Raw genomic sequence first — 21,842 nt, forward strand, 5'->3', positions numbered from 1 at the left:
TGTCAGAGGTTATGAGGAGAATGGGGTTAGGAGGGAGATAGATCAGCCATTATTGAATGGCAGAGTAAACTTGATGGACCGAATGGCCTAATTCTACTCCTAATCCTTATGACCTTATGATCATATGACCATATGACCCAGGGAAAACCCACGCTGTCACAGGGAAAGCGTACAAATTGCACACAGACAACATCTGTAGTCAGGATCGAACCGGGTCTCTGGCACAGTAAGGCAGCAACTCTCCCGCTGTGCGGCCCTATCTCAAAGGTTTTAAATGACAAGTGAGAGAGTTGGTATCGATTTATTCACAAAATGCTGGAGTAACTCAGCAGGTCAGGCAGCATCTCAGGAGAGAAGGAATGGGTGACGTTTCGGGTCGAGACCCTTCTTACGTCACCCATTCCTTCTCTCCTGAGATGCTGCCTGACCTGCTGAGTTACTCCAGCATTTTGTGAATAAATTGATTTGTACCAGCATCTGCAGTTATTTTCTTATACTACGAGTTGGTATCGATGTTTGATGTTGGACAGGGGAGTCTTGCTCATCAATTTCTACTTGACTCTGGACCTAATCAGCCTCGACACAGAACCTGGTCATCCCACCAGGAAGCTCTTGGGACATGTGTAGCCTTTACCCCACAACTGTACCGTGGAAGTGCCAGAGGTGATTGCCCATCTCCTAAGAAAAAAACATCTTTGCCAAGAATGCCTGGGGGGGGGGGGGTGATAGAGAGTTACGTCAAGGTTTGGCCCAAATAGCTACATGATTCCATGCCGTATGGGCTGTTCTCCATGAATAGAAACTGAAATATCTGCTGGGAAAGAAAGCAGAAACTGCTGCTGGGAAATAAAGGTGATGGAAGGCACCTCTGGAACGTCTGAAACCTACTGATGTTCCAGAGCAAGGTGTGAATGGCGCACTCAATCATGGTTCATGATTATATGTAGAAACAACGAGCTGCAAATGCTTGTTTATAGAACCAGCATCTGCAGTTGGTCTGAAGAAAGGTCCCGGCTCAAAACGTCACCTATCCATGTTCTCCAGAGATGCTGCCTGACCCGCTGAGTTACTCCAGCATTTTGTGTCCTTTCAAGATTTTATTTTAGGTCATGTCTTCAAAGGCTCTATAGGAATGGGCTACAGTATTTGGGCCATCCTGCTGCTGCACACACAAAATGAGGTGAAACTGTATTCAAACTATTTCACAAAATGCTGGAGTAACTCAGCAAGTCAGGCAGCATCTCAGGAGAGAAGGAATGGGTGACATTTCAGGTCAAGACCCTTCTTCAGACTGATGTCAGGGGGGCGGGACAAAGGAAGGATATAGGTGGAGACAGGAAGATAGAGGGAGAACTGGGCAGGGGGAGGGGAAGAGAAGGACAGAGGAACTATCTAAAGTTGGAGAAGTCAATGTTCATACTGATGGGCTGCAAGCTGCCCAAGCGAAATATGAGGTGCTGTTCCTCCAATTTCCATAGAGGTGGGCCTTACTATGGCACTGGAGGAGGTCCATGACAGAAAGGTCAGACTGGGAGTGGGAGGGGGAGTTGAAGTGCTCAGCCACCGGGAGATCAGGTTGGTTGAGGCGGACTGAGCGAAGGTGTTGAGCGAAACGATCGCCGAACCTGCGTTTGGTTTCGCCGATGTAAATAAGTTGACATCTAGAGCAGCGGATACAATAGATGAGGTTGGAGGAGGTGCAGGTGAACCTCTGTCTCACCTGGAAAGACTGTTTGGGTCCTTGGATGGAGTTGAGGGGGGAGGTAAAGGGACAGGTGTTGCATCTCCTGCGGTTGTAGGGGAAAGTGCCCGGGGATGGGGTGGTTTGGGTAAGAAGGGACGTGTGGACCAGGGAATTACGAAGGGAACGGTTTCTGCGGAACGCAGAAAGGGGAGGGGATGGGAAGTTGTGGCCAGTGGTGGGGTCCTGTTGGAGGTGACGGAAATGTTGGAGGATGATTTGTTAGATACGCTGGCTGATGGGGTGGAAGGTGAGAACAAGGGGGATTCTGTCCTTGTTACGAATGGGAGGAGGGGGAGCAAGAGCGAGCTGCGGGATATAGAAGAGGCCCTAGTGAGAGCCTCATCTATAATGGGATAGGGGAAGTTCAAACACCAACTATTTGGAGACACTGGAAATTGAAATTTCAGCACAAATGCTTCCTCATCTGATGGGTTACTCCAGCAGCGCACGAATCTTGTGTGGAACACAAACTGTTGGGAGTAACTCATCAGGTCAGAAAGCATCTGTGCAGGAAACGGATAGGAAACTTTAAAGGTCAGTCCGATTAAACATCACCTATTCACTTCCTCCAGAGATACTATCTAACCCACTAACTTTCTCCGTCACTTTGTGTACTGCCCAAAAACTAGTTGCCTTAAGTGTGTAAAGGTATGCCAACATATGACATGGTGCATAACAACATTTAACATTATTTTTTTCTGTAACAAAATGAGAATTAAAAAAATTCACACCAACTGTTTACAAAATCATGAGAGGAATAGACTGGGTAGGTGCACAGAGTGTCTTGCCCAAAGCAGAAGATTCGCGAACTAAAGGACATAGGTTTAAGATGAGGGAGGACAGATTAAATAGGAACCCGAGGGGTAATATTGTCACGCAAAGGGTGGTGGGTATATGGAACGAGCTGCCGGAGGACAGAGGTGGTAGTTGAGGCAGGTACTGTTGCAATGTTTAAAAAACAGGTACATGAATAGGACAGGTTTGGAGGGATATGAGTCAAATGCAGGCATTTGTGACTAGTGCAGATGGGACATGTTGATCGGTGTAGGCAAGTTGGGCCGAAGGACCTGTTTCCACGCTGTATAATTCTGTGACTCCAACTAAGAATAAAAAATATTTTTACGATATGTAAAATTCACTCAACCTCTAAAGCTGTTCATCAATTGCATCACTGCTGGTAGACTGTTGCACAAAACAAGTCTGCTATCACCGCTATTTACAAAAATGTTACAGGCTTTTTTAGGCTTGTCAGATATTTTATTTTGGCTGATTTAACAATACCCTGAACAGTCCAGTTCCAAGCCTGTCAGAACCATATCCAGTTGGATTCAGAAGTAGCTCCTTTCACCTGGCTGAGATCCTTGCTTATAAATTGATTCTCTATAGGCTTTGTAAGTAAAACATGACAGCCTTAAAATGTTTATAGTAATCCAAACCGAAGCTCAGAGAAAGGGTGACATGACAGTACAGAAGGCTCAGCAATTGAAAGTTCTCTGAAGGCTGGATCATTATCCTACAAGAAGTGCAGGCCTTTTTAAACCCACTGCATGGCCTTTGAAAGAGTCAACTTGTAAGCTGGTAAATCAGCTGCTAGTTAATCAAACGACCAGCGTTTTTTTTTAATACAACTCAGACTTGAATGTTTTTCAGTGGATCAATAAATAATAGATCAGTTAAACAGAAGGCCACGAAATAAAGCAACTACCTGCAGTGGTGAGAAAGTAGAACAAATTGCATTCAGTTTTCAATAACTATTCAGTAAGGTGCTTCACAAGACATTGTTCCCCAAAATCCAGAGTTATGGGTTTGGGGATAACACATTAGCATCTTCCGAGCATTAGTTAGTGAAACAAAATCGGTTGAACTAAACAAATACCTTCCACGGTGGCAGGTTTAACTGGGGAACAATAAAGTGAACCATTCACATTCCATATTAATGACCGAGTGAATGAGTGTACAAAATCATGAGAGGAATAGATCGGGTAGACGCACAGAGTCTCATGCCCAGAGTTGGGGAATCGAGAACCAGAGGACATTGTTTTAAGTTGTGGGGGGAAGGATTTAATAGGAACTCGAAGGGTAACTTTTCCACACAAAGGGTGGTAGGTGTATGGAACGGGCTACCAGAGCAGGTAGTTGAGGCAGGTACTATCGCAACATTCAAGAAACATTTGGACAGGTCATAGTTATAGAGTGATACAGCATGGAAACAGGCCCTTCAGCCCAACTTGCCCACACCAGCCAACATGTCCCAGCTACACTCGTCCCACCTGCCTGCATTTGGCCCATAACCCTCCAAACCTGTCCTATCCATGTACCTATCTAACTGTTTCTTAAATTTTAGGATAGTCCCTGCCTCAACTACCTCCTATGCCAGCTCGTTCCTTACACCCACCACTCTTTGTGTGAAAAAGTTACCCCTCATATTCCTATTAAATCTTTTCCCCTTCACCTTAAAACTATGTCCTCTGTTCCTCGATTCACCTACACTGTGCATCTGCCCGATCAATTCCTCTCATGATTTTTAAGCACCTCTATAATATCACCCCTCATCCTCCTGCACTCCAAGAAATAGAGTCCCAGCCTACTCAACCTCTCCCTATAGCTCAGACCCTCTAATCCTGGCAACATCCTTGTAAATCTTCTCTGTACCTTTTCCAGCTTGACAACATCTTTCCTATAACATGGTACCTAGAACTGAACACAATACCCTGAATACAGCCTCACCAACGTCTTATACAACTGCAATAAGACCTCCCAACTTCTATACATGCTCCCCCTCAGCCAAATCATTCAAAGGCACGGCATTTCTTTCCACTGCTATGCGGATGACACACAACTTTATCTCCCCCTGAAACCCAACAACCGGTCAAATTTAATCAGCCTCATGCACTGCCTTGAGGACATAAAATGTTGGATGGCACAGAACTTCCTTCAACTAAACGAGAGCAAGTCTGAGGTCATCCTATTCGGCCCCCCTGACTCCATCAAAACGATAACAGGCAGCCTTGGAAGCCTATCCCCCCAGGTCAAACCGCACGTCAAAAACCTGGGCGTGATATTTGACTCGGCATTAAAATTTGACAGGCAAATCAACGCTGTGGTAAAGGCCAGCTTCTTCCAGCTTCGTACCATAGCGAAAATCAAACCATTCCTCAAATCTGACGACACTGAAAAAATCATTCATGCATTCATTTCCTCCCGCCTAGACTACTGCAACTCCCTATACACTGGGATCAGTCAATCATCCCTGTCCCGCCTACAATTGGTCCAAAACGCCGCAGCGAGACTCCTGACACGTACCCGTAAAAGGGAGCACATCACCCCGATCCTGGCCTCTCTCCACTGGCTCCCAGTAAGGTACAGAATCAATTTCAAGCTCCTCCTAATCACATACAAAGCCCTAAACGGGCTTGCCCCCCCCCCCCCCCCCTATATCTAAAATCTTCTAACCCACCACTCTATCTCCAGGTCCCTCAGGTCGGCCGACTTGGGGCTACTCACTATCCCGCGGTCTAGGCTTAAGCTCAGGGGTGACCGCGCTTTTGCGGTTGCAGCTCCAAGACTGTGGAACAGCATCCCTCTCCCCATCAGAACTGCCCCCTCCATCGACTCCTTTAAGTCCAGGCTCAAAACCTATTTCTACTCCCTAGCGTTTGAGGCCCTCTGAGGGGGTGCTGTGAACTGTTTATGTATGTGCTGTTATGTTTATGTGCTATTTCGTTGTACCTGAACTGATGTACAGCACTTTGGTCAACGTGGGTTGTGTTTAAATGTGCTATACAAATAAAATTGACTTGACTTGACTATACTCAATACTCTGACTGATGAGCGCATGGATAGGACAGGTTTAGAGGGATATTGGCCAAACACAGGCAGGTGGGACTATGTAGATGGGACATATTGGCTGGTGTGGGCAAGTTGGGCTGAAGGGCCTGTTTCCACGCTGACTGCGACTGACGAGAGAATGCAATCTACCGAGCTTGCTAGCAATACACTAAATCACAATGCAAGTGATGCATTCCGAGGACACAAAGTGGAATAAATAGGATAAATACATGAGAAACAACATGAAGAAATATTAAGTTATTGCATTTGGTATAAAAATAAGCAGAAGGCTTGGAAATTTGGCATTTAAGGGGGAACTGGGCATTGTGATACATGAGACAAAAAGTTGGCGACAGGAAGAAATTGGGAAAGCAATTGATATGTTAGATTTTTATAATACCTGGATTAAAATACAAAATTCAACTATATGGGGTTTGATGAGACCACACCTGTTGTTCTGAGTATAGTTTTATCTCCTCACTCAGGGGAAGGCAGTTAAGGTTTAGCTTCTGATTGCTGGAACGTGGGGGATGCCTTCAGTCTACATTCCCTATAGAACAATGTAGTCATCTCAAACATCTGATAATGTGAAACAAATTGAATGAGTTGATGCGAGATGGATATTTTCCTTGGCTAAGGAGTCTAGAATTTGGGATTAATTTGGGACAAGGAAACGTTTCGTGACTCAAACTTGACTCAAGGGATCAGAAAGGTTTAATAGAAATCTGAGGGGCAACATTTTAACACAGAAGCTGGCGGGTATATGGAATGAGCTGGAGAGGAGGTGGTTGAAGCAGGCACGATAACATTTAAAAGGTATTTGACTAGCTTCGTGGACAGGAAAGGTTTAGAGGGATATGGGACAAAGTCGGGCAGATGGAACTAGTGTAAAGGGGTATCTTGGTCGGCATGAACAATGTGGGCCAAAGGGCCTGTTTCCACGTTGTTTCACTCCATGAAATGCCTTGCAACTGTTATATTTCTCTGTCCCGAAGAACTGTAACTGCTCAGTCATTGATTACAACTTGTTTGCTGAGATTTGATAAATGTTTACGCATTAAGATGGAAAAAAACAGCTATGCACTTAGCAAATTGGGTTCAAAAGCTTGTCTTTGCCCCATTTTGTTTTATCATCCTTACTCCTATTAACTTATTAGAAACAGTCAGCAATCCAAGTGATGGGGCAAAGAGAAATATTAATCACATTAGAGAATGATATTCTTAACAGACACAAAGTTCTAGAGGGATCCGGCAGGTTATGCAACATCTGTGGAGGGAATGGTCAGGCAAGGTTTTGGACAGGATCCTTCTCCAGACTGATGCTGCATGACCTGTTGGGTTCCTCCAGCATTTTGTGGTTTACTCAAGGTCCAGCATCTGCAGTCTCTTGTGTCTCCAATTGTCTTAGCAGATTGCATTATGAAGATTCTTCAAGGCTTGCCGCACCCCAGTCATTCTTCCTTCTCCCCGCGCCTATCTGGCTGAAGGTACGGAAGCTTGAAAGTGCGCACCACCAGACTCAGGAACAGTTTCTTCCCATCTGTTATCAGGCTTCTGAAAGATCCTTCCATACGCTAGGGTACTGTCCGATTTACATCTACCCCATTGTGGACATGGGACTTTATCTCTGGAGCTGCTACGCTCCAATGCTGAGAACTGCATTCTGCACTCTGTCTCTTCCCCATTGCTCTATTTATTGTACTCGAGTTTGACTTGAATGTATTTATGTGTCGCATTATCCGATTTGTTTGGATAGCATGCCAAACAAAGCTTTTCACTATACCTCAGTAACGTGACAGTAATAAACCTAAACTGAATCTCTACTGACATTGACATATGAACATCTAGGACATCTTAACACAGGTATCAGATCAATGGCAGCATAATACCTTGGGTACACGTGACAGTAATAAATCTAAACCTAAATATAAAGAGCTGTTTCATAATTCCTCAAATGGCCGGCATTTTTTAGCATTTTGGTATGCATTTATTTCCTTTTACTTTAAGGGCTTATAAGGAATTAATGATGACAGATACAGGGAGGCTAAACACAGCAGACCGACTGATGCCGAACTACTAATTTCCAGTTGAATACCTTGACAGCATATATTTTTGGTGCTGAATGATTTTGTGCCATGTTCCTACTTGGTGAAGATTCTGTTCTGTTACAAAATATCCATTGAAATCTTATTTTAGTGTCGTCCCTAGCAACAAACATGGGATAACATATAAAAACAAAGTGGTGGAGTAACTCAGCAGGTTAGACAATATCACTGGAGAAGATAACTCATGGATAGGTGACCCAGCTTCAAAGGCGTCTTGTTGAGTATCATTGTCTGTAACTCGTTTTCGCCTGGGCCACAGTTTCCTTTATCATCGTTACTTTTTTGCATATCTTTCATTTATTTGTTCTATATCTCTCCACATCACCGTCTGTATCTCTCGTTTCCCTTTCCCCTGACTCTCAGTTTGAAGAAGGGTCTCGACCTGAAACGTCACCTACTCCTTTTCTCCAGAGATGCTGCCTGACCCGCTGAGTTACTCCAGCACTTTCTGTCGATCAATGGATAAGTAAAGTTTTGGGCCAAGACCCTTCTTCAGTCCGAAGAAGGGTCTCCACCCAATACCTCACTTATCGACGTTCTCCAGCGATGCTGCGTGACCTGCTGGGTTACTCCAGCACTTTGTGCCTTTATGTGTATTAACCAGCATCTGCAACTCCTTGGTTCTATATGGGAATAAAGAGTGTTAACAGCTGATCTATGGTCACCATGGATTAATTGGGCCGAAACGCCTGTTTCCATGCAATATCACAAAAAGCAAAAACAAAATGTGTAGCAGGAACATCCTAGCACAAACTCGCTCATAGACAAACAAAGAGGTTTTGTTTTACCTGGTCGAGCGATGGGCTGAACAGCAGGAGTTTGAGCTTTTCTCGCAGACGCACCTTCCTGAAAGAAATAACATGCAAAAGCGTTTTAAATCAGTCTGAAATTACCCAGTGAAGCTATCCTAAAAGAGGGTGGTATGTAAATGAAACAAGCAGTCGGAGGAGGCATTCAATAACAACATTTATTTTAGGCTTTAGGGATATAGCGCGGAAACAGGGTCTTCGGCCCACCGAGTCGGCGCCGACCAGCGAGCACCCCGTAGACTAGTTCTATCCTACACACTCTGGACAATTTACAGAAGCCAATTAATCTCCAAACCTGTACCTCTTTGGAGTGTGGGAGGAAACCAGAGCACCGTGGGGAAAACCCACACGGTCACAGGGAGAACGTACAAACTCCATACAGACAGCACCCGTGGTCAGGATAGAACCTGGGTCTCTGGCGCTGAGAGGCAGCACCTCTACCACTGCGCCACTCTCATTTGAACAGGTACGCGGATAGGAAAGGCTTAGATGGACATGGGCCAAATGCAGGCAGGTAGGCCTAGTGTGGATGGGGTATCATGGTCGGCATGGGCAAGTTGGGCCGAACAGCCTGCTTCCACGTCGTATGACTCTAAACAAAATTTTGGAATGCAAATATTTTCTCTCAGAGGCTTCTGAAAAGACAATCAAAAGTAATCAACTCTTGTACTACATGTAAATCAAGAAGCAGTTGGGGACATTTGAGAATTTCAGTCGACAATTTGTTTCCTGGAAGCACACAAGGTGCACGTTTCAAATCCATTAAACAATGGACGGATACTCTGAGATTATTTGGATTGCAAGGGACAAGCATTCTCTCTGTGGAAGAGACGGAAAATGTTTGTTTTCTATTATAGACCAGATCTTTGCACAGCAGTTGCCTGCCAAACTAACTGGCAAACTGGAAAGGCAACTTCCCGTGAAAGGCTGATGCAAAAAAAAAGGGACAAAAAGTTAATGGACTTTACACGTGGAAAATTTATAAAGAAAGGAAAGATACGGATAATTAAGTAAGCACTGAAAGGAAGCATGCAGGTACAGCAGGCAGTGAAGAAAGCCAATGGAATGTTGGCCTTCATAACAAGAGGAGTTGAGTATAGGAGCAAAGAGGTCCTTCTACAGTTGTACCGGGCCCTGGTGAGACCGCACCTGGAGTACTGTGTGCAGTTTTGGTCTCCAAATTTGAGGAAGGATATTCTTGCTATTGAGGGCGTGCAGCGTAGGTTCACTAGGTTAATTCCCGGAATGGCGGGACTGTCGTATGTTGAAAGGCTGGAGCAATTAGGCTTGTACACATTGGAATTTAGAAGGATGAGGGGGGATCTTATTGAAACATATAAGATAATTAGGGGATTGGACACATTAGAGGCAGGAAACATGTTCCCAATGTTGGGGGAGTCCAGAACAAGGGGCCACAGTTTAAGAATAAGGGGTAGGCCATTTAGAACGGAGATGAGGAAGAACTTTTTCAGTCAGGGAGTGGTGAAGGTGTGGAATTCTCTGCCTCAGAAGGCAGTGGAGGCCAGTTCGTTGGATGCTTTCAAGAGAGAGCTGGATAGAGCTCTTAAGGATAGCGGAGTGAGGGGGTATGGGGAGAAGGCAGGAACGGGGTACTGATTGAGAGTGATCAGCCATGATCGCATTGAATGGCGGTGCTGGCTCGAAAGGCTGAATGGCCTCCTCCTGCACCTATTGTCTATTATCTATTGTCATCAAGAACGGATACTGGACATCATCCATTGATAAGATATAGGAGCAGAATTAGGCCATTCAGCCCATCAAGTCTATTCCATTCGATCATGGCTGATCTATCTTTTCCTCTCAACCCCATTCTCCTGCATTCTCTCCATACCCCCTGACACACGTACAAATACAAGGGCTGCACAAAGATCTGCACAGGAAAATCTTTAAGTAGGAAAGTATTGCAATTAAAGTACAAATACAAATAATCTGTGGATTTTAGTTATGTTCCGTGCACTTTAGCTGTTCAGACGCAAGGATTTCAAATCCCTGGAACTACGGCTAATAATAAATATGTCAAGTGATAATTTAGCTTGTTATAATACATAAATCCCGCACCTTCTGTGCCAAATGCCAAATCATCAGGGGAAAGTGTAAATAAAAGACTAATGAACACGGCGCTGCACAGAAAAGTTTGTATTGATTCACCACAATCTGTCAGGTGTGATCATCCAATCTATAGTCAACAATATTAAAAAAAAGTATTTGACTGCGAGAAACGAGAGAAAGATATATCTTGTACATGTCTCAGGACAAAATTACTCTTTCAAACTTCCTTGTGCGTCACGTGCAAGGAATGTTTCTGAAACCAGCCGACTTATTATAGATTCACGAGCCAATATGCACAGGAGAAAATGAAGAGAGAAGCAAATGTGCCTAATTAATGTCAATAAACAATGACACCAAAACATCGTTTGCCATCATTTATGCTTATGTAGAACTAACTACTCAAGGGCAATTTCAATGTTAAAATGGGAGGACACAAAGTAAACAAATCACATATGCATATACAGGTTATGGAATAATATGTATATTTTGCAATGCCCATGCACAAGAGCAACATCAGAAGGAAAGAATTTACCCTGAAGCAACTCAGTTCAGCACCACCCACAGCTTTGGACATGCCCATGTTTTGTGGTGTGATCATGATGTTAACGGCACCATGCAACTTCAGACCAATACAACTCTGAACCTCTTATAACATTGTGTCCAAACACTTCGATCATCCCCTGTCATTAGTTTTAGTGATAAGTGCATCTTAAGTGATAAGTCCCTCTGTTGCCAAATTTGAAAACAACTGTGGGCAATATTTGTCTCTTGCCCTGATGCGTTAAACCGTTTATTGCGTTAGAGAGTTTCATGAAATGAAGTGTAAGAAAATAACTGCAGATGCTGGTACAAATCAACGGTATTTATTCACAAAATGCTGGAGTAACTCAGCAGGTCAGGCAGCATCTCAGGAGAGAAGGAATGGGTGACGTTTCGGGTCGAGACCCTTCCTCAGACTGAAGAAATGAAATGGAGCTGTCTTTGTTTTCTCGGGACCTAGCCAGTGCGATCTCTCGTAGAATCAAGCAACTGCAGATGCACAAAAGGACAAAGTTCTGGAGTAACTCAGCGGGTCATGAAGCATCTCTGGAGAACATGGGTAGATGACATTTCTGGTCGGGATGTGGTGTCTGAAGATGAATCCAGACCGGAAACATCACTTATCCATGTTCTCGAGTTGCTGCTTGACCTGTTGAGTTACTGCCTGAGTGTGATCTCTCAGTGTGCTCAGCTGAGTGAACCTGACAAAGATGCACATCCTCCCATGGATTGGCAAGTGTTTAGAAACAAGGAATTGCAGATGCTGACATCCGAAACAAAAAGCCACAAAAGTGCTGCAGTAACTCAGCGGGTCATTATGCATCCCTGGAAAACACAGATGGGTGACATTTCAAATCGGTCCCTTCTTCAGACATGAAACGTCACCTTTCCATGTTCTCCAGAGATGCTGCCAGACCCACTGAGTTACTCCAGCATTTTGTATTTATTGATGTATGTACAAGTGCGTACCAATGGAATGAGAAATCTTGCTTGTAGCAGCATCACAGGCACATTGATTCAAACATATAAATATAAATTATACATAATCTAATACAGTGAAAAGAAAAAGGACTGTGCAAAAAAAATACAATTGGAAATAAGTCCATGGTTGTACAACAGAAAGTAGTGTTTAGTTAAGGGATACATGGCGCAGAAACAGGCCCTTCGGCCAACCAAGTCCTCACTGACCAGCAATCCCCGCACAGTAACACTACCCTACACACAATGAGGACAATTTACAATTATATTGAGCCAATTAACCTAAAATCATCTACGTCTTTGGAGTGTGACAGGAAACCGGAGATCCCAGAGATAACCCACGCAGGTCACGGGGAGAATGTACAAACTCCACACAGACAGCACCCGTAGTCAGGATCAAACCCGAGTCTCTGGCACTGTAAGGCAGCAACTCTACTGCTGTGCCACTGTGCCTGTTGCTGAGATGGGTCCATAGTGTTCCATTGCTGTGGTAGGATTAGGATTAGGATCATGCAGCGTTAAATTTTACTTTCAATGGCTCAACATTCAGTTGCCACTGCTCCATTTATGGGAAGCTTCCTTTGTTGATGAATGACAACGGACCACAACAAATTTCTCTTCACTCAGTGGTTCCAATGGAAAAAAAGGAGGACTGGTCAACAACAAGTCACCACGTTCCCGAATTTTGCTTCAGGCTTCCAACAGTAAATTCCATCATCGAACCACCAATGCAGTCCAATGACAGATCTCTGACATTTTTGAAGGGAGGCACAAAAATGAATGTTTATCCTTCCTCCAGAAGTAGTTAGTTTAGTTTGTTTGGAGATACAGCGCGGAATCAGGCCCTTCAGCCCACCGAGTCTGTGCCAACCAGCGATCATCCGTACACTAGTTCTATCTAACACCCTCGGGGGAATTTTACAGAAACCAATTAATTTACAAACCTGTACATCCTTGGAATGTGGGAGGAAACCAGAGCACCCAGAGGAACCCCACGCGGTCACAGGGAGAACGCACAAACTCTGTACTGACAGCACCGGTAGTCAGGATTAAACCTGGGTCTCTACCGCTGCACACTGTGTTGCCCACGATACTCCGAGAACTGCAGATGTATTTACTCTAGAGGTACACAGATGAGAAAGATTGTGAGTAACTCAGTGGGTCAGGCAGCATCTCTGGAGAACACGGAGAGGTGACGTTTCAGGTCAAGACTTTCAAAGGGTTCTGACACGAAACGTCACCTATCCACAGGTCCAGCACCTTGTGTCATAATCTCTCGCTGGATAACATGGATAACATGACATCTTTATGAGGTACCTCAATTCAAGATGTCACTTGACCATGTTCTCCGAGGATGCTGCCTGACCCGCGGAGATACTTAAGCACTTTGTGTCTTTTTTTTTTAATGAGTATCTGCATTTTTGCACACATCATGTCGTGTATAGTCAGGAATGATGTATTGCCTTTCTGCTAGGAAAAAAAACTGCAGATGATGGTTTAAATCAAAGGTAGACGCAAAATGCTGGAGAAACTCAGCGGGTCAGGCAGCATCTCGGGAGAGAAGGAAGTCTGAAGAAGGGTCTCGACCCGAAAGGTCACCCATTCCTTCTCTCCCGGGATGCTGCCTGGCCCGCTGAGTTACTCCAGCATTTTGTGTCTACATTGTCTTTCTGCTGACTGGTACAGCACGCAACAAAAGCTTTTCACTGTACCTCGGTACTCGTGACAATGAGCTAAACTGTAAACCCTATCTATGCTTCTCAGAATTTTAATATATTTTTCTGTCTCTCCTCAACTTATGACGTTCCAGAGAAAACAATTCACGTCTGTCCAACCTCTAATCCAGGAAACATTCTAGTCAAAATGCAAATGAATCAATGCTTTACCTGCAATTTTGCATTTATGATTTGCGTGGACTTCGAACTCAATTAAATAGTGCCGCACATGGCAGTGCGAGCATTATTATAAGCAAAATATATTTCGGTCACAGGGAGAACGTACAAACTCCATACAGACAGCACCCGTGGTCAGGATCGAACCTGGGTCTCTGGCGCTGAGAGGCAGCACCTCTACCGCTGCGCCACTCTCATTTGGACAGGTACGCGGATAGGAAAGGCTTAGATGGACATGGGCCAAATGCAAGCAGGTAGGCCTAGTGTGGATGGGGTATCATGGTCGGCATGGGCAAGTTGGGCCGAACAGCCTGCTTCCACGTCGTATGACTCTAAACAAAATTTTGGAATGCAAATATTTTCTCTCAGAGGCTTCTGAAAAGACAATCAAAAGTAATCAACTCTTGTACTACATGTAAATCAAGAAGCAGTTGGGGACATTTGAGAATTTCAGTCGACAATTTGTTTCCTGGAAGCACACAAGGTGCACGTTTCAAATCCATTAAACAATGGACGGATACTCTGAGATTATTTGGATTGCAAGGGACAAGCATTCTCTCTGTGGAAGAGACGGAAAATGTTTGTTTTCTATTATAGACCAGATCTTTGCACAGCAGTTGCCTGCCAAACTAACTGGCAAACTGGAAAGGCAACTTCCCGTGAAAGGCTGATGCAAAAAAAAAGGGACAAAAAGTTAATGGACTTTACACGTGGAAAATTTATAAAGAAAGGAAAGATACGGATAATTAAGTAAGCACTGAAAGGAAGCATGCAGGTACAGCAGGCAGTGAAGAAAGCCAATGGAATGTTGGCCTTCATAACAAGAGGAGTTGAGTATAGGAGCAAAGAGGTCCTTCTACAGTTGTACCGGGCCCTGGTGAGACCGCACCTGGAGTACTGTGTGCAGTTTTGGTCTCCAAATTTGAGGAAGGATATTCTTGCTATTGAGGGCGTGCAGCGTAGGTTCACTAGGTTAATTCCCGGAATGGCGGGACTGTCGTATGTTGAAAGGCTGGAGCAATTAGGCTTGTATACACTGGAATTTAGAAGGATGAGGGGGGATCTTATTGAAACATATAAGATAATTAGGGGATTGGACACATTAGAGGCAGGAAACATGTTCCCAATGTTGGGGGAGTCCAGAACAAGGGGCCACAGTTTAAGAATAAGGGGTAGGCCATTTAGAACGGAGATGAGGAAGAACTTTTTCAGTCAGAGAGTGGTGAAGGTGTGGAATTCTCTGCCTCAGAAGACAGTGGAGGCCAGTTCGTTGGATGCTTTCAAGAGAGAGCTGGATAGAGCTCTTAAGGATAGCGGAGTGAGGGGGTATGGGGAGAAGGCAGGAACGGGGTACTGATTGAGAGTGATCAGCCATGATCGCATTGAATGGCGGTGCTGGCTCGAAGGGCTGAATGGCCTACTCCTGCACCTATTGTCTATTGTCATCAAGAACGGATACTGGACATCATCCATTGATAAGATATAGGAGCAGAATTAGGCCATTCAGCCCATCAAGTCTATTCCATTCGATCATGGCTGATCTATCTTTTCCTCTCAACCCCATTCTCCTGCATTCTCTCCATACCCCCTGACACACGTACAAATACAAGGGCTGTGTTATGCTTAATTGCATACGTGACAATAAATATCCATTGATAGAACATAGAAGAGTACAGTTCAGAAACAGGCCCTTCACCCCACAATGTCGGTGCTGAGCATGACGCCAAGATAAATTCATCTGCCTGCACATACAGTGCCCTCCATAATGTTTGTGACAACGACCCATCATTTATTTATTTACCTCTGTACTCCACAATTTTAGATTTGTAATAGGAAAAAAAATCACATGTGGTTCAAGTGCACATTGTCAGATTTTATTTGGGGTATTTTTATACATTTTGGTTTCACCATGTAGAAATTACAGCTGTGTTTATACATAGTTCCCCCCCATTTCAGGGCACCATAATGTTTAGGACACATGGTTTCACAGGTGTTTGTAATTGCTCAGGTGTGTTTAAATGCCTCCTTAATGCAGGTATAAGAGAGCTCTCAGCACCTAGTCTTTCCTCCAGTCTTTCCATCACCTTTGGAAACTTTTATTGTTATTTATCAACACGAGGACCAAAGTTGTGCCAATGAAAGTCTAATAAGACATTATGAGATTGAGAAACAAGAATAAAACTGTTAGAGACATCAGCCAAACAGACTTACCAAAATCAACTGTTTGGAACATCATTAAGAAGAAAGAGAGCACTGGTGAGCTTACTAATTGCCAAGGGACTGGCAGGCCAAGGAAAACCTCCACAGCTGATGACAGAAGAATTCTCTCTATAATAAATAAAAATCCCCAAACCCCTGTCCGACAGATCAGAAACACTCTTCAGGAGTCAGGTGTTGATTTGTCAATGACCACTGTCCATAGAATACTTCATGAACAGAAATACAGAGGCCACACTGCAAGATGCAAACCACTGGTTAGCTGCAAAAATAGGATGGCCAGGTTACAGTTTGCAAAGAAGTACTTAAAAGAGCAACCACAGTTCTGCAAAAAGGTCTTGTGGACAGATGAGATTAACTTATATCAGAGTGATGGCAAGAACAAAGTATGAAGGAGAGAAGGAACCGCCAAGATCCAAAGCATACCATCTCATCTGTGAAACAGTGGTGGGGGTGGTATGGGCTGGGCATGTATGGCTGCTGAAGATAGTGCCCCACTTATCTTCATTGATGATACAACTGCTGATGGTAGTAGCATAATGAATTCTGATGTGTATACACACATCCTATCTGTTCAAGTTCAAACAAATGCCTCAAAACTCATTGGCCGGCAGTTCATTCTTCATTCTACAGCAAGACAATGATCCCAAACAAACTGCTAATACAACAAAGGAGTTTTTCAAAGCTAAAAAATGGTCAATTCATGAGTGGTCAAGTCAATCACCCGATCTGAACCCAATTGAGCATGCCTTTTATATGCTGAAGATAAAACTGAAGGGGACTAGCCCCCAAAACAAGCATAAGCTAAAGATGGCTGCAATACAGGCCAATAAACAGCATCACCAGAGAGGCACCTAGCAACTGGTGATGTGCATGAATCGCAGACTTCAAGCAGTCATTGCATGCAAAGGATACGCAACCAAATATTCAACAAGACTTCTTTCATTTACATGATATTGCTGTGTCCCAAACATTATGGTGCCATCAAATGGGGGGTATTATGTATAAACACAGCTGTAATTTCTACATGGTGAAACCAAAATGTATAAAAATGGCCTTTATTAAAATCTGACAATGTGCACTTTAACCACGTGTGATTTTTTTCGATTACAAATCTCAAATCGTGGAGTACAGAGGCAAATAAATAAATGATGGGTCTTTTGGCACAAACATTATGGAGGGCACTGTAATCCATACCATTCCATGCCCTGCATATCCATGTGCTTATCCAGAATAAGGCAGCGTCTTACTTGATATGGAGAACATGGATCGGTGACATTTGGGGGGTCAGGATCCTTCTTCAGACATGAAATGTCACATATTTATGTTCTCCAGAGATGCTGCCTGACCCTCTGAGTTAATCCAGCACTGTATGTCCTTTTACAGCATCTGTAATTCCTTGGTTCTGTCTATTCAAAAGCCTCCGAAACGCCAACAGAGGCTCCACTAAACTTCCAACTTATTCAGTTTGGTCTTATCATTGCTGCCTCGAATATCTGAAGGTTCTCTCTATACCTCTTCCATCATTACGGCTCCATATCATAATGGCTCCACAAATAGAAACCTATCTTTTTGGCTTACTTGCTATGATGGATGCATATTTGTTCAGATCCACTGCACTCTGATCCAGATAACATCTCTTCAATTATCTCCGACATGTAACCTTCAAATTTATCTTCCGCCTCTTCGGGCGCTTTTAATTCTATTCCTAGTTACATTGATTCCTTGTAAAATTATTCAACACATTGTTTCCCAAATTATCCATCACTTTGAAAGTTCTGACTTCACCTATGGTCACTTACACGTTTTTCTTACAGCCGTTTCACTGAACGCTGAAAATATGAGGAGTCATTTCTCTTTGCTGTGGCATTTCCCAAACTTCTGGGGCTGGAGGCATGCATTTACAAGCATTTCATTGCACTGCCATTGAAGTTCAGTTTGCGACACTTCGTTTTCTTTCAGAACACTTTGCATTTCTCAAAGGTTTATTTTCTTCCCCACTCATTGACGCCACCAAGTCTTATCTAATTTGATGGAAGGATACAGCATGGAAACAGGCCCTGTGCCCCGCTGGGTCTATGGCTACCATTGATCACCCGTTCACACTAGTTCTTTGTTATCCCACTTTCTCATCCACTCCCTACACACCAGGAGCAACTTACAAAGACCAAATAAGCTACAAAACTGCATGTCTTTGGGATGTGGGAGGAAACCAGACCACCTGGAGGAAATCCACGTGGTCACAGGGAGAACGTGCAAACTCCATAGAGACAGCATCCAAGGTCAGGATCGAACTGGGTATTTGGCACTGCAAGGCAGCCATGCTACCAGATGCACCACTGTGTTGGCCAGGATTCCACTACAATTATTTGCTTTTCACTGTTCTTGTACTCTCAATGCAAACACTTATTTTCTCCTAAAATTTAATTGCTGAACTGCATCTTCTATCCTTCGCCAATGGAATGATATTTTTTTATTATCCTTCCAGAGTTAGTTTCTTCGTGTTTCTCAAATCCAACCAACTGACATTGAGGGGTGGCAAAGTGGTACAGCCAGGAGAGTTGCTGCCTCACAATACAAGAGGCCTTGGTTCAATCCTGACCTCTGACTGGTGCCGTCCATGCGGAGTTTGCACGTTTTTCTTGTGACTGTGTGGAATCCCCCAGGTGCTCCAGTTCCTTCCAATATCCTGGGGGAGGATTTGATGAAAATGTGGGAAGAGTGAATGCAAATAGGCCGTTGATAATCTGCTCAGACTCAATGAGCCAAACGGCCCATTTCCATACTGTACCTCTCTACAGCTCAATGATTCGAAGACGGTTCCAACCTTAACCCAACTATTGGCATGCAATCATGATAACAAGTAGAATTCCAACATCTCTCTGACGGCTTAGGATTCCTTAGAGCCAGTTTTCTTTCTTACAATCAACGTTTGTACAATAAATGTGCTCTCGTGAGATTGATGTATTTGGGTTGCTAATCCACGAAGGACATGACATGACCTGATCAATCAGCAAGTGTTCCTCTTACACCCTGCTTCCAATCATGCAATCTTCTTGTGTATTTTCAATTGTTATTACTCGAGTTGCCTGCTGACTAACTCATCTTGGAATTGATGCTTACAGTTTCAATGTTAGCAAAATGAGTACAGCAGTGAACACACAGGCAAAATATATAATGCGTACTGGTCCACAGTCAAATACAGTGCTCAAAGTGCAACACCACAGTATTAATCACTTTGATAAATTTCAAAAGTTTCATATTCTTTTTTGTGCGTGCGCATTTTTGTGTGTGTGCATATGTGCACGCCTTTTGAGTGTGTTTCCGTACTTGCATATGTGTATAAATATGATACTGGGACATAGAAGCGTGACATAGACACCCAAAAATTAATTGTTGTAAAAACCAATGCAAACACATTTATTTACAAGTTTGACAACCGTCTGACTCTATCAAAAAGAAAGAAAGATAGTTCCACAACCGCAAGTAGTTTTTTCAGGTAATTTAAAATTTACCATAAAAGTGTTAACGTACGTAACATGGTGTCTCAATGGCATTTTATTGGCAATGGTAGAACTTTTTTCTAATTCATTAAAGTGTAGTTATTCATCCTATCCGTGGCGGTCCACAATGAAATTGGACAGTAAACCAATTTATTTACCGTCAGGCCATTTGACAGGTAGATTGGAGGCAACAGTTTGACAGCGTGGGAATTTTCGCGATGTTTTTGGCCTCCGCCATTACATGTAAAGTGGGCTCCAAACCCAGATATTCAACCCAGAAACCAGATATACATCTCCCTTACATTTTCAAAGAATGCCCACACACTTTTCACAAAAATTCACGTAACCACTTAAAAATTTTTTTTTTTAAATACAGCTCTTAGTAAACTGGACGGCAATCCGGTTTATTCCTTGTTACAGTGAAGCTTGGTTTTTAAGTAACCCATACAAGGTGTTATAGTTCAAAACTCTCAAGTACTTACCAACTTGTCAGTGATTTCAGCGAAAATTAGGACGCCGGAGAAGCATTAACAGCATGGGAATTTTGCGATGTTTCAGAAGACGCTGTAATCTCGACCTGACTCGGCTAGTATTTCCCCCAAAATACATTTAAAATACAAACAAAATCTTACCTTTCAAAACGCAAACAAGATGGTGTCCGATGGGCAGCTTTCATTAGGAAGATAGCGCTGGACAATTGAACGTCTCCTGTATTTAAACAGCAGGCGCTCCGAAGACACGAAGGGTCATCAGGCTGCAGCACCGTCAGCAGAAAACTGACAAACTACACTTACACTTACTTATAAAATGTTTTTATAAGTTGACAAATCCACCAGACATGAAAACAGCGGGTTAATGATGCCTGCTTATGTACGTAACGATTTGGACATGGAGAACAAAGTAAGCACATTATGTCTTGTTTGCTTTAAAGTATGTTGAGTTAAGAATTTTTGGACATATATATTTTTTACTTGGCTTGAGCATCATAGAAACAAATGAATATCAATCCGAAAAATATTCATTTTTCATGATTTCCAACGGCATCTTACGTACTTACCTCTCCGGACACGATGAGTTACGTACATGAGCATGATATTTTTTTACTCTCCCAAATTAATATGTGCAACTAATTTCTCCAAGCAAAGTCGGGTTTGGAAAGGCATATATATCAAAGGTCCTCAAAAAAAATTTGTTTAGACAAATGTAGGTCATTACGATACGTATATATTTTCACATAAGTTATGATGTGTAAAAAATGTCACGTTTTTGTGTCCAATTGTGGGTCAAAATCAAAAACAAATTTTAATTTTACAACAGTTGAAGAAACTCTGGAACCATAAGTTTATATTATGTATTACATGGCTATATGAAGTACCACATACAAGCAAAACTTTCCCATCAAGTAAACAGAATATACTTTTGCAGACAAATGAAAATAACATTAAAAAATCTCTCCAGTATCATATTTTTATACATATGCATTTGTGCATACGTGCACACATGTTTGTGTGTGTGCATGCACGTGTTTGGGTGTATGCAAGTTTGTGTACATGCGTATATATGGATATGTGTGTGTATGTGTATATGGGTACGTGTGTGTGTGTGTGTGCGCTTGTGTGCGTGCGTGCATACACATTTGCATGTGTGCCATACGTGTTTGTGTGCAAGCTTGTGTACATGTATAAATATGGGTATGTGTGTGTACATATATATATATATATATATATGGGTATGCGTGTGTTTGTGCGTGTGTGTGTGTGTGTGTGTGTGTGTGTGAGTGTGTGAAGGTCAGAAACAAGACTTTCATTACATTTAAAATAAAAAGGACTAATGTGAAACCTTGCTTGGGGTGATCCACAACATACCGTCAGTTTTGTGCTCACCTAATTTTGACGTTTCTTGTCACCTTCACTTGAATGCTTCTCCACATAAAGGAGATAAAATCCCTTCACAATAACTTAGGCTATATATTCTGTAGAGTCTATCTTATTGCTTCTTAGAAAAGGCTGTCACCGCTGAGTTAATTATAGCATCGGTTGATTTATAATTAATTATATGTACCGACAACTTTTCAGTTAGTGTTGGAATAAACTGACTTTAGACGTTAGTTGAAAGAAGCAATTATTTTCTGCAGATTATGTCTAGTGAGGAGCAAA

At 43.0% G+C, this 21,842-nt stretch overlaps 1 protein-coding gene across 1 annotated transcript in view; it reads right to left on the bottom strand.

Moving 5' to 3' along the window:
• cdc73 (cell division cycle 73, Paf1/RNA polymerase II complex component, homolog (S. cerevisiae)) overlaps nt 1-21,842 on the bottom strand; it is a 269,047-nt gene that overhangs the window by 122,013 nt on the left and 125,192 nt on the right. The window contains exon 11 of the mRNA XM_078408040.1: nt 8,466-8,523. Coding sequence (XP_078264166.1) covers nt 8,466-8,523 — 58 coding nt within the window. The remainder of the gene's footprint in view (nt 1-8,465; nt 8,524-21,842) is intronic.

The sequence above is a fragment of the Rhinoraja longicauda genome, chromosome 11, assembly GCF_053455715.1.
Source record: "Rhinoraja longicauda isolate Sanriku21f chromosome 11, sRhiLon1.1, whole genome shotgun sequence".
Lineage (NCBI taxonomy): Eukaryota > Metazoa > Chordata > Chondrichthyes > Rajiformes > Arhynchobatidae > Rhinoraja > Rhinoraja longicauda.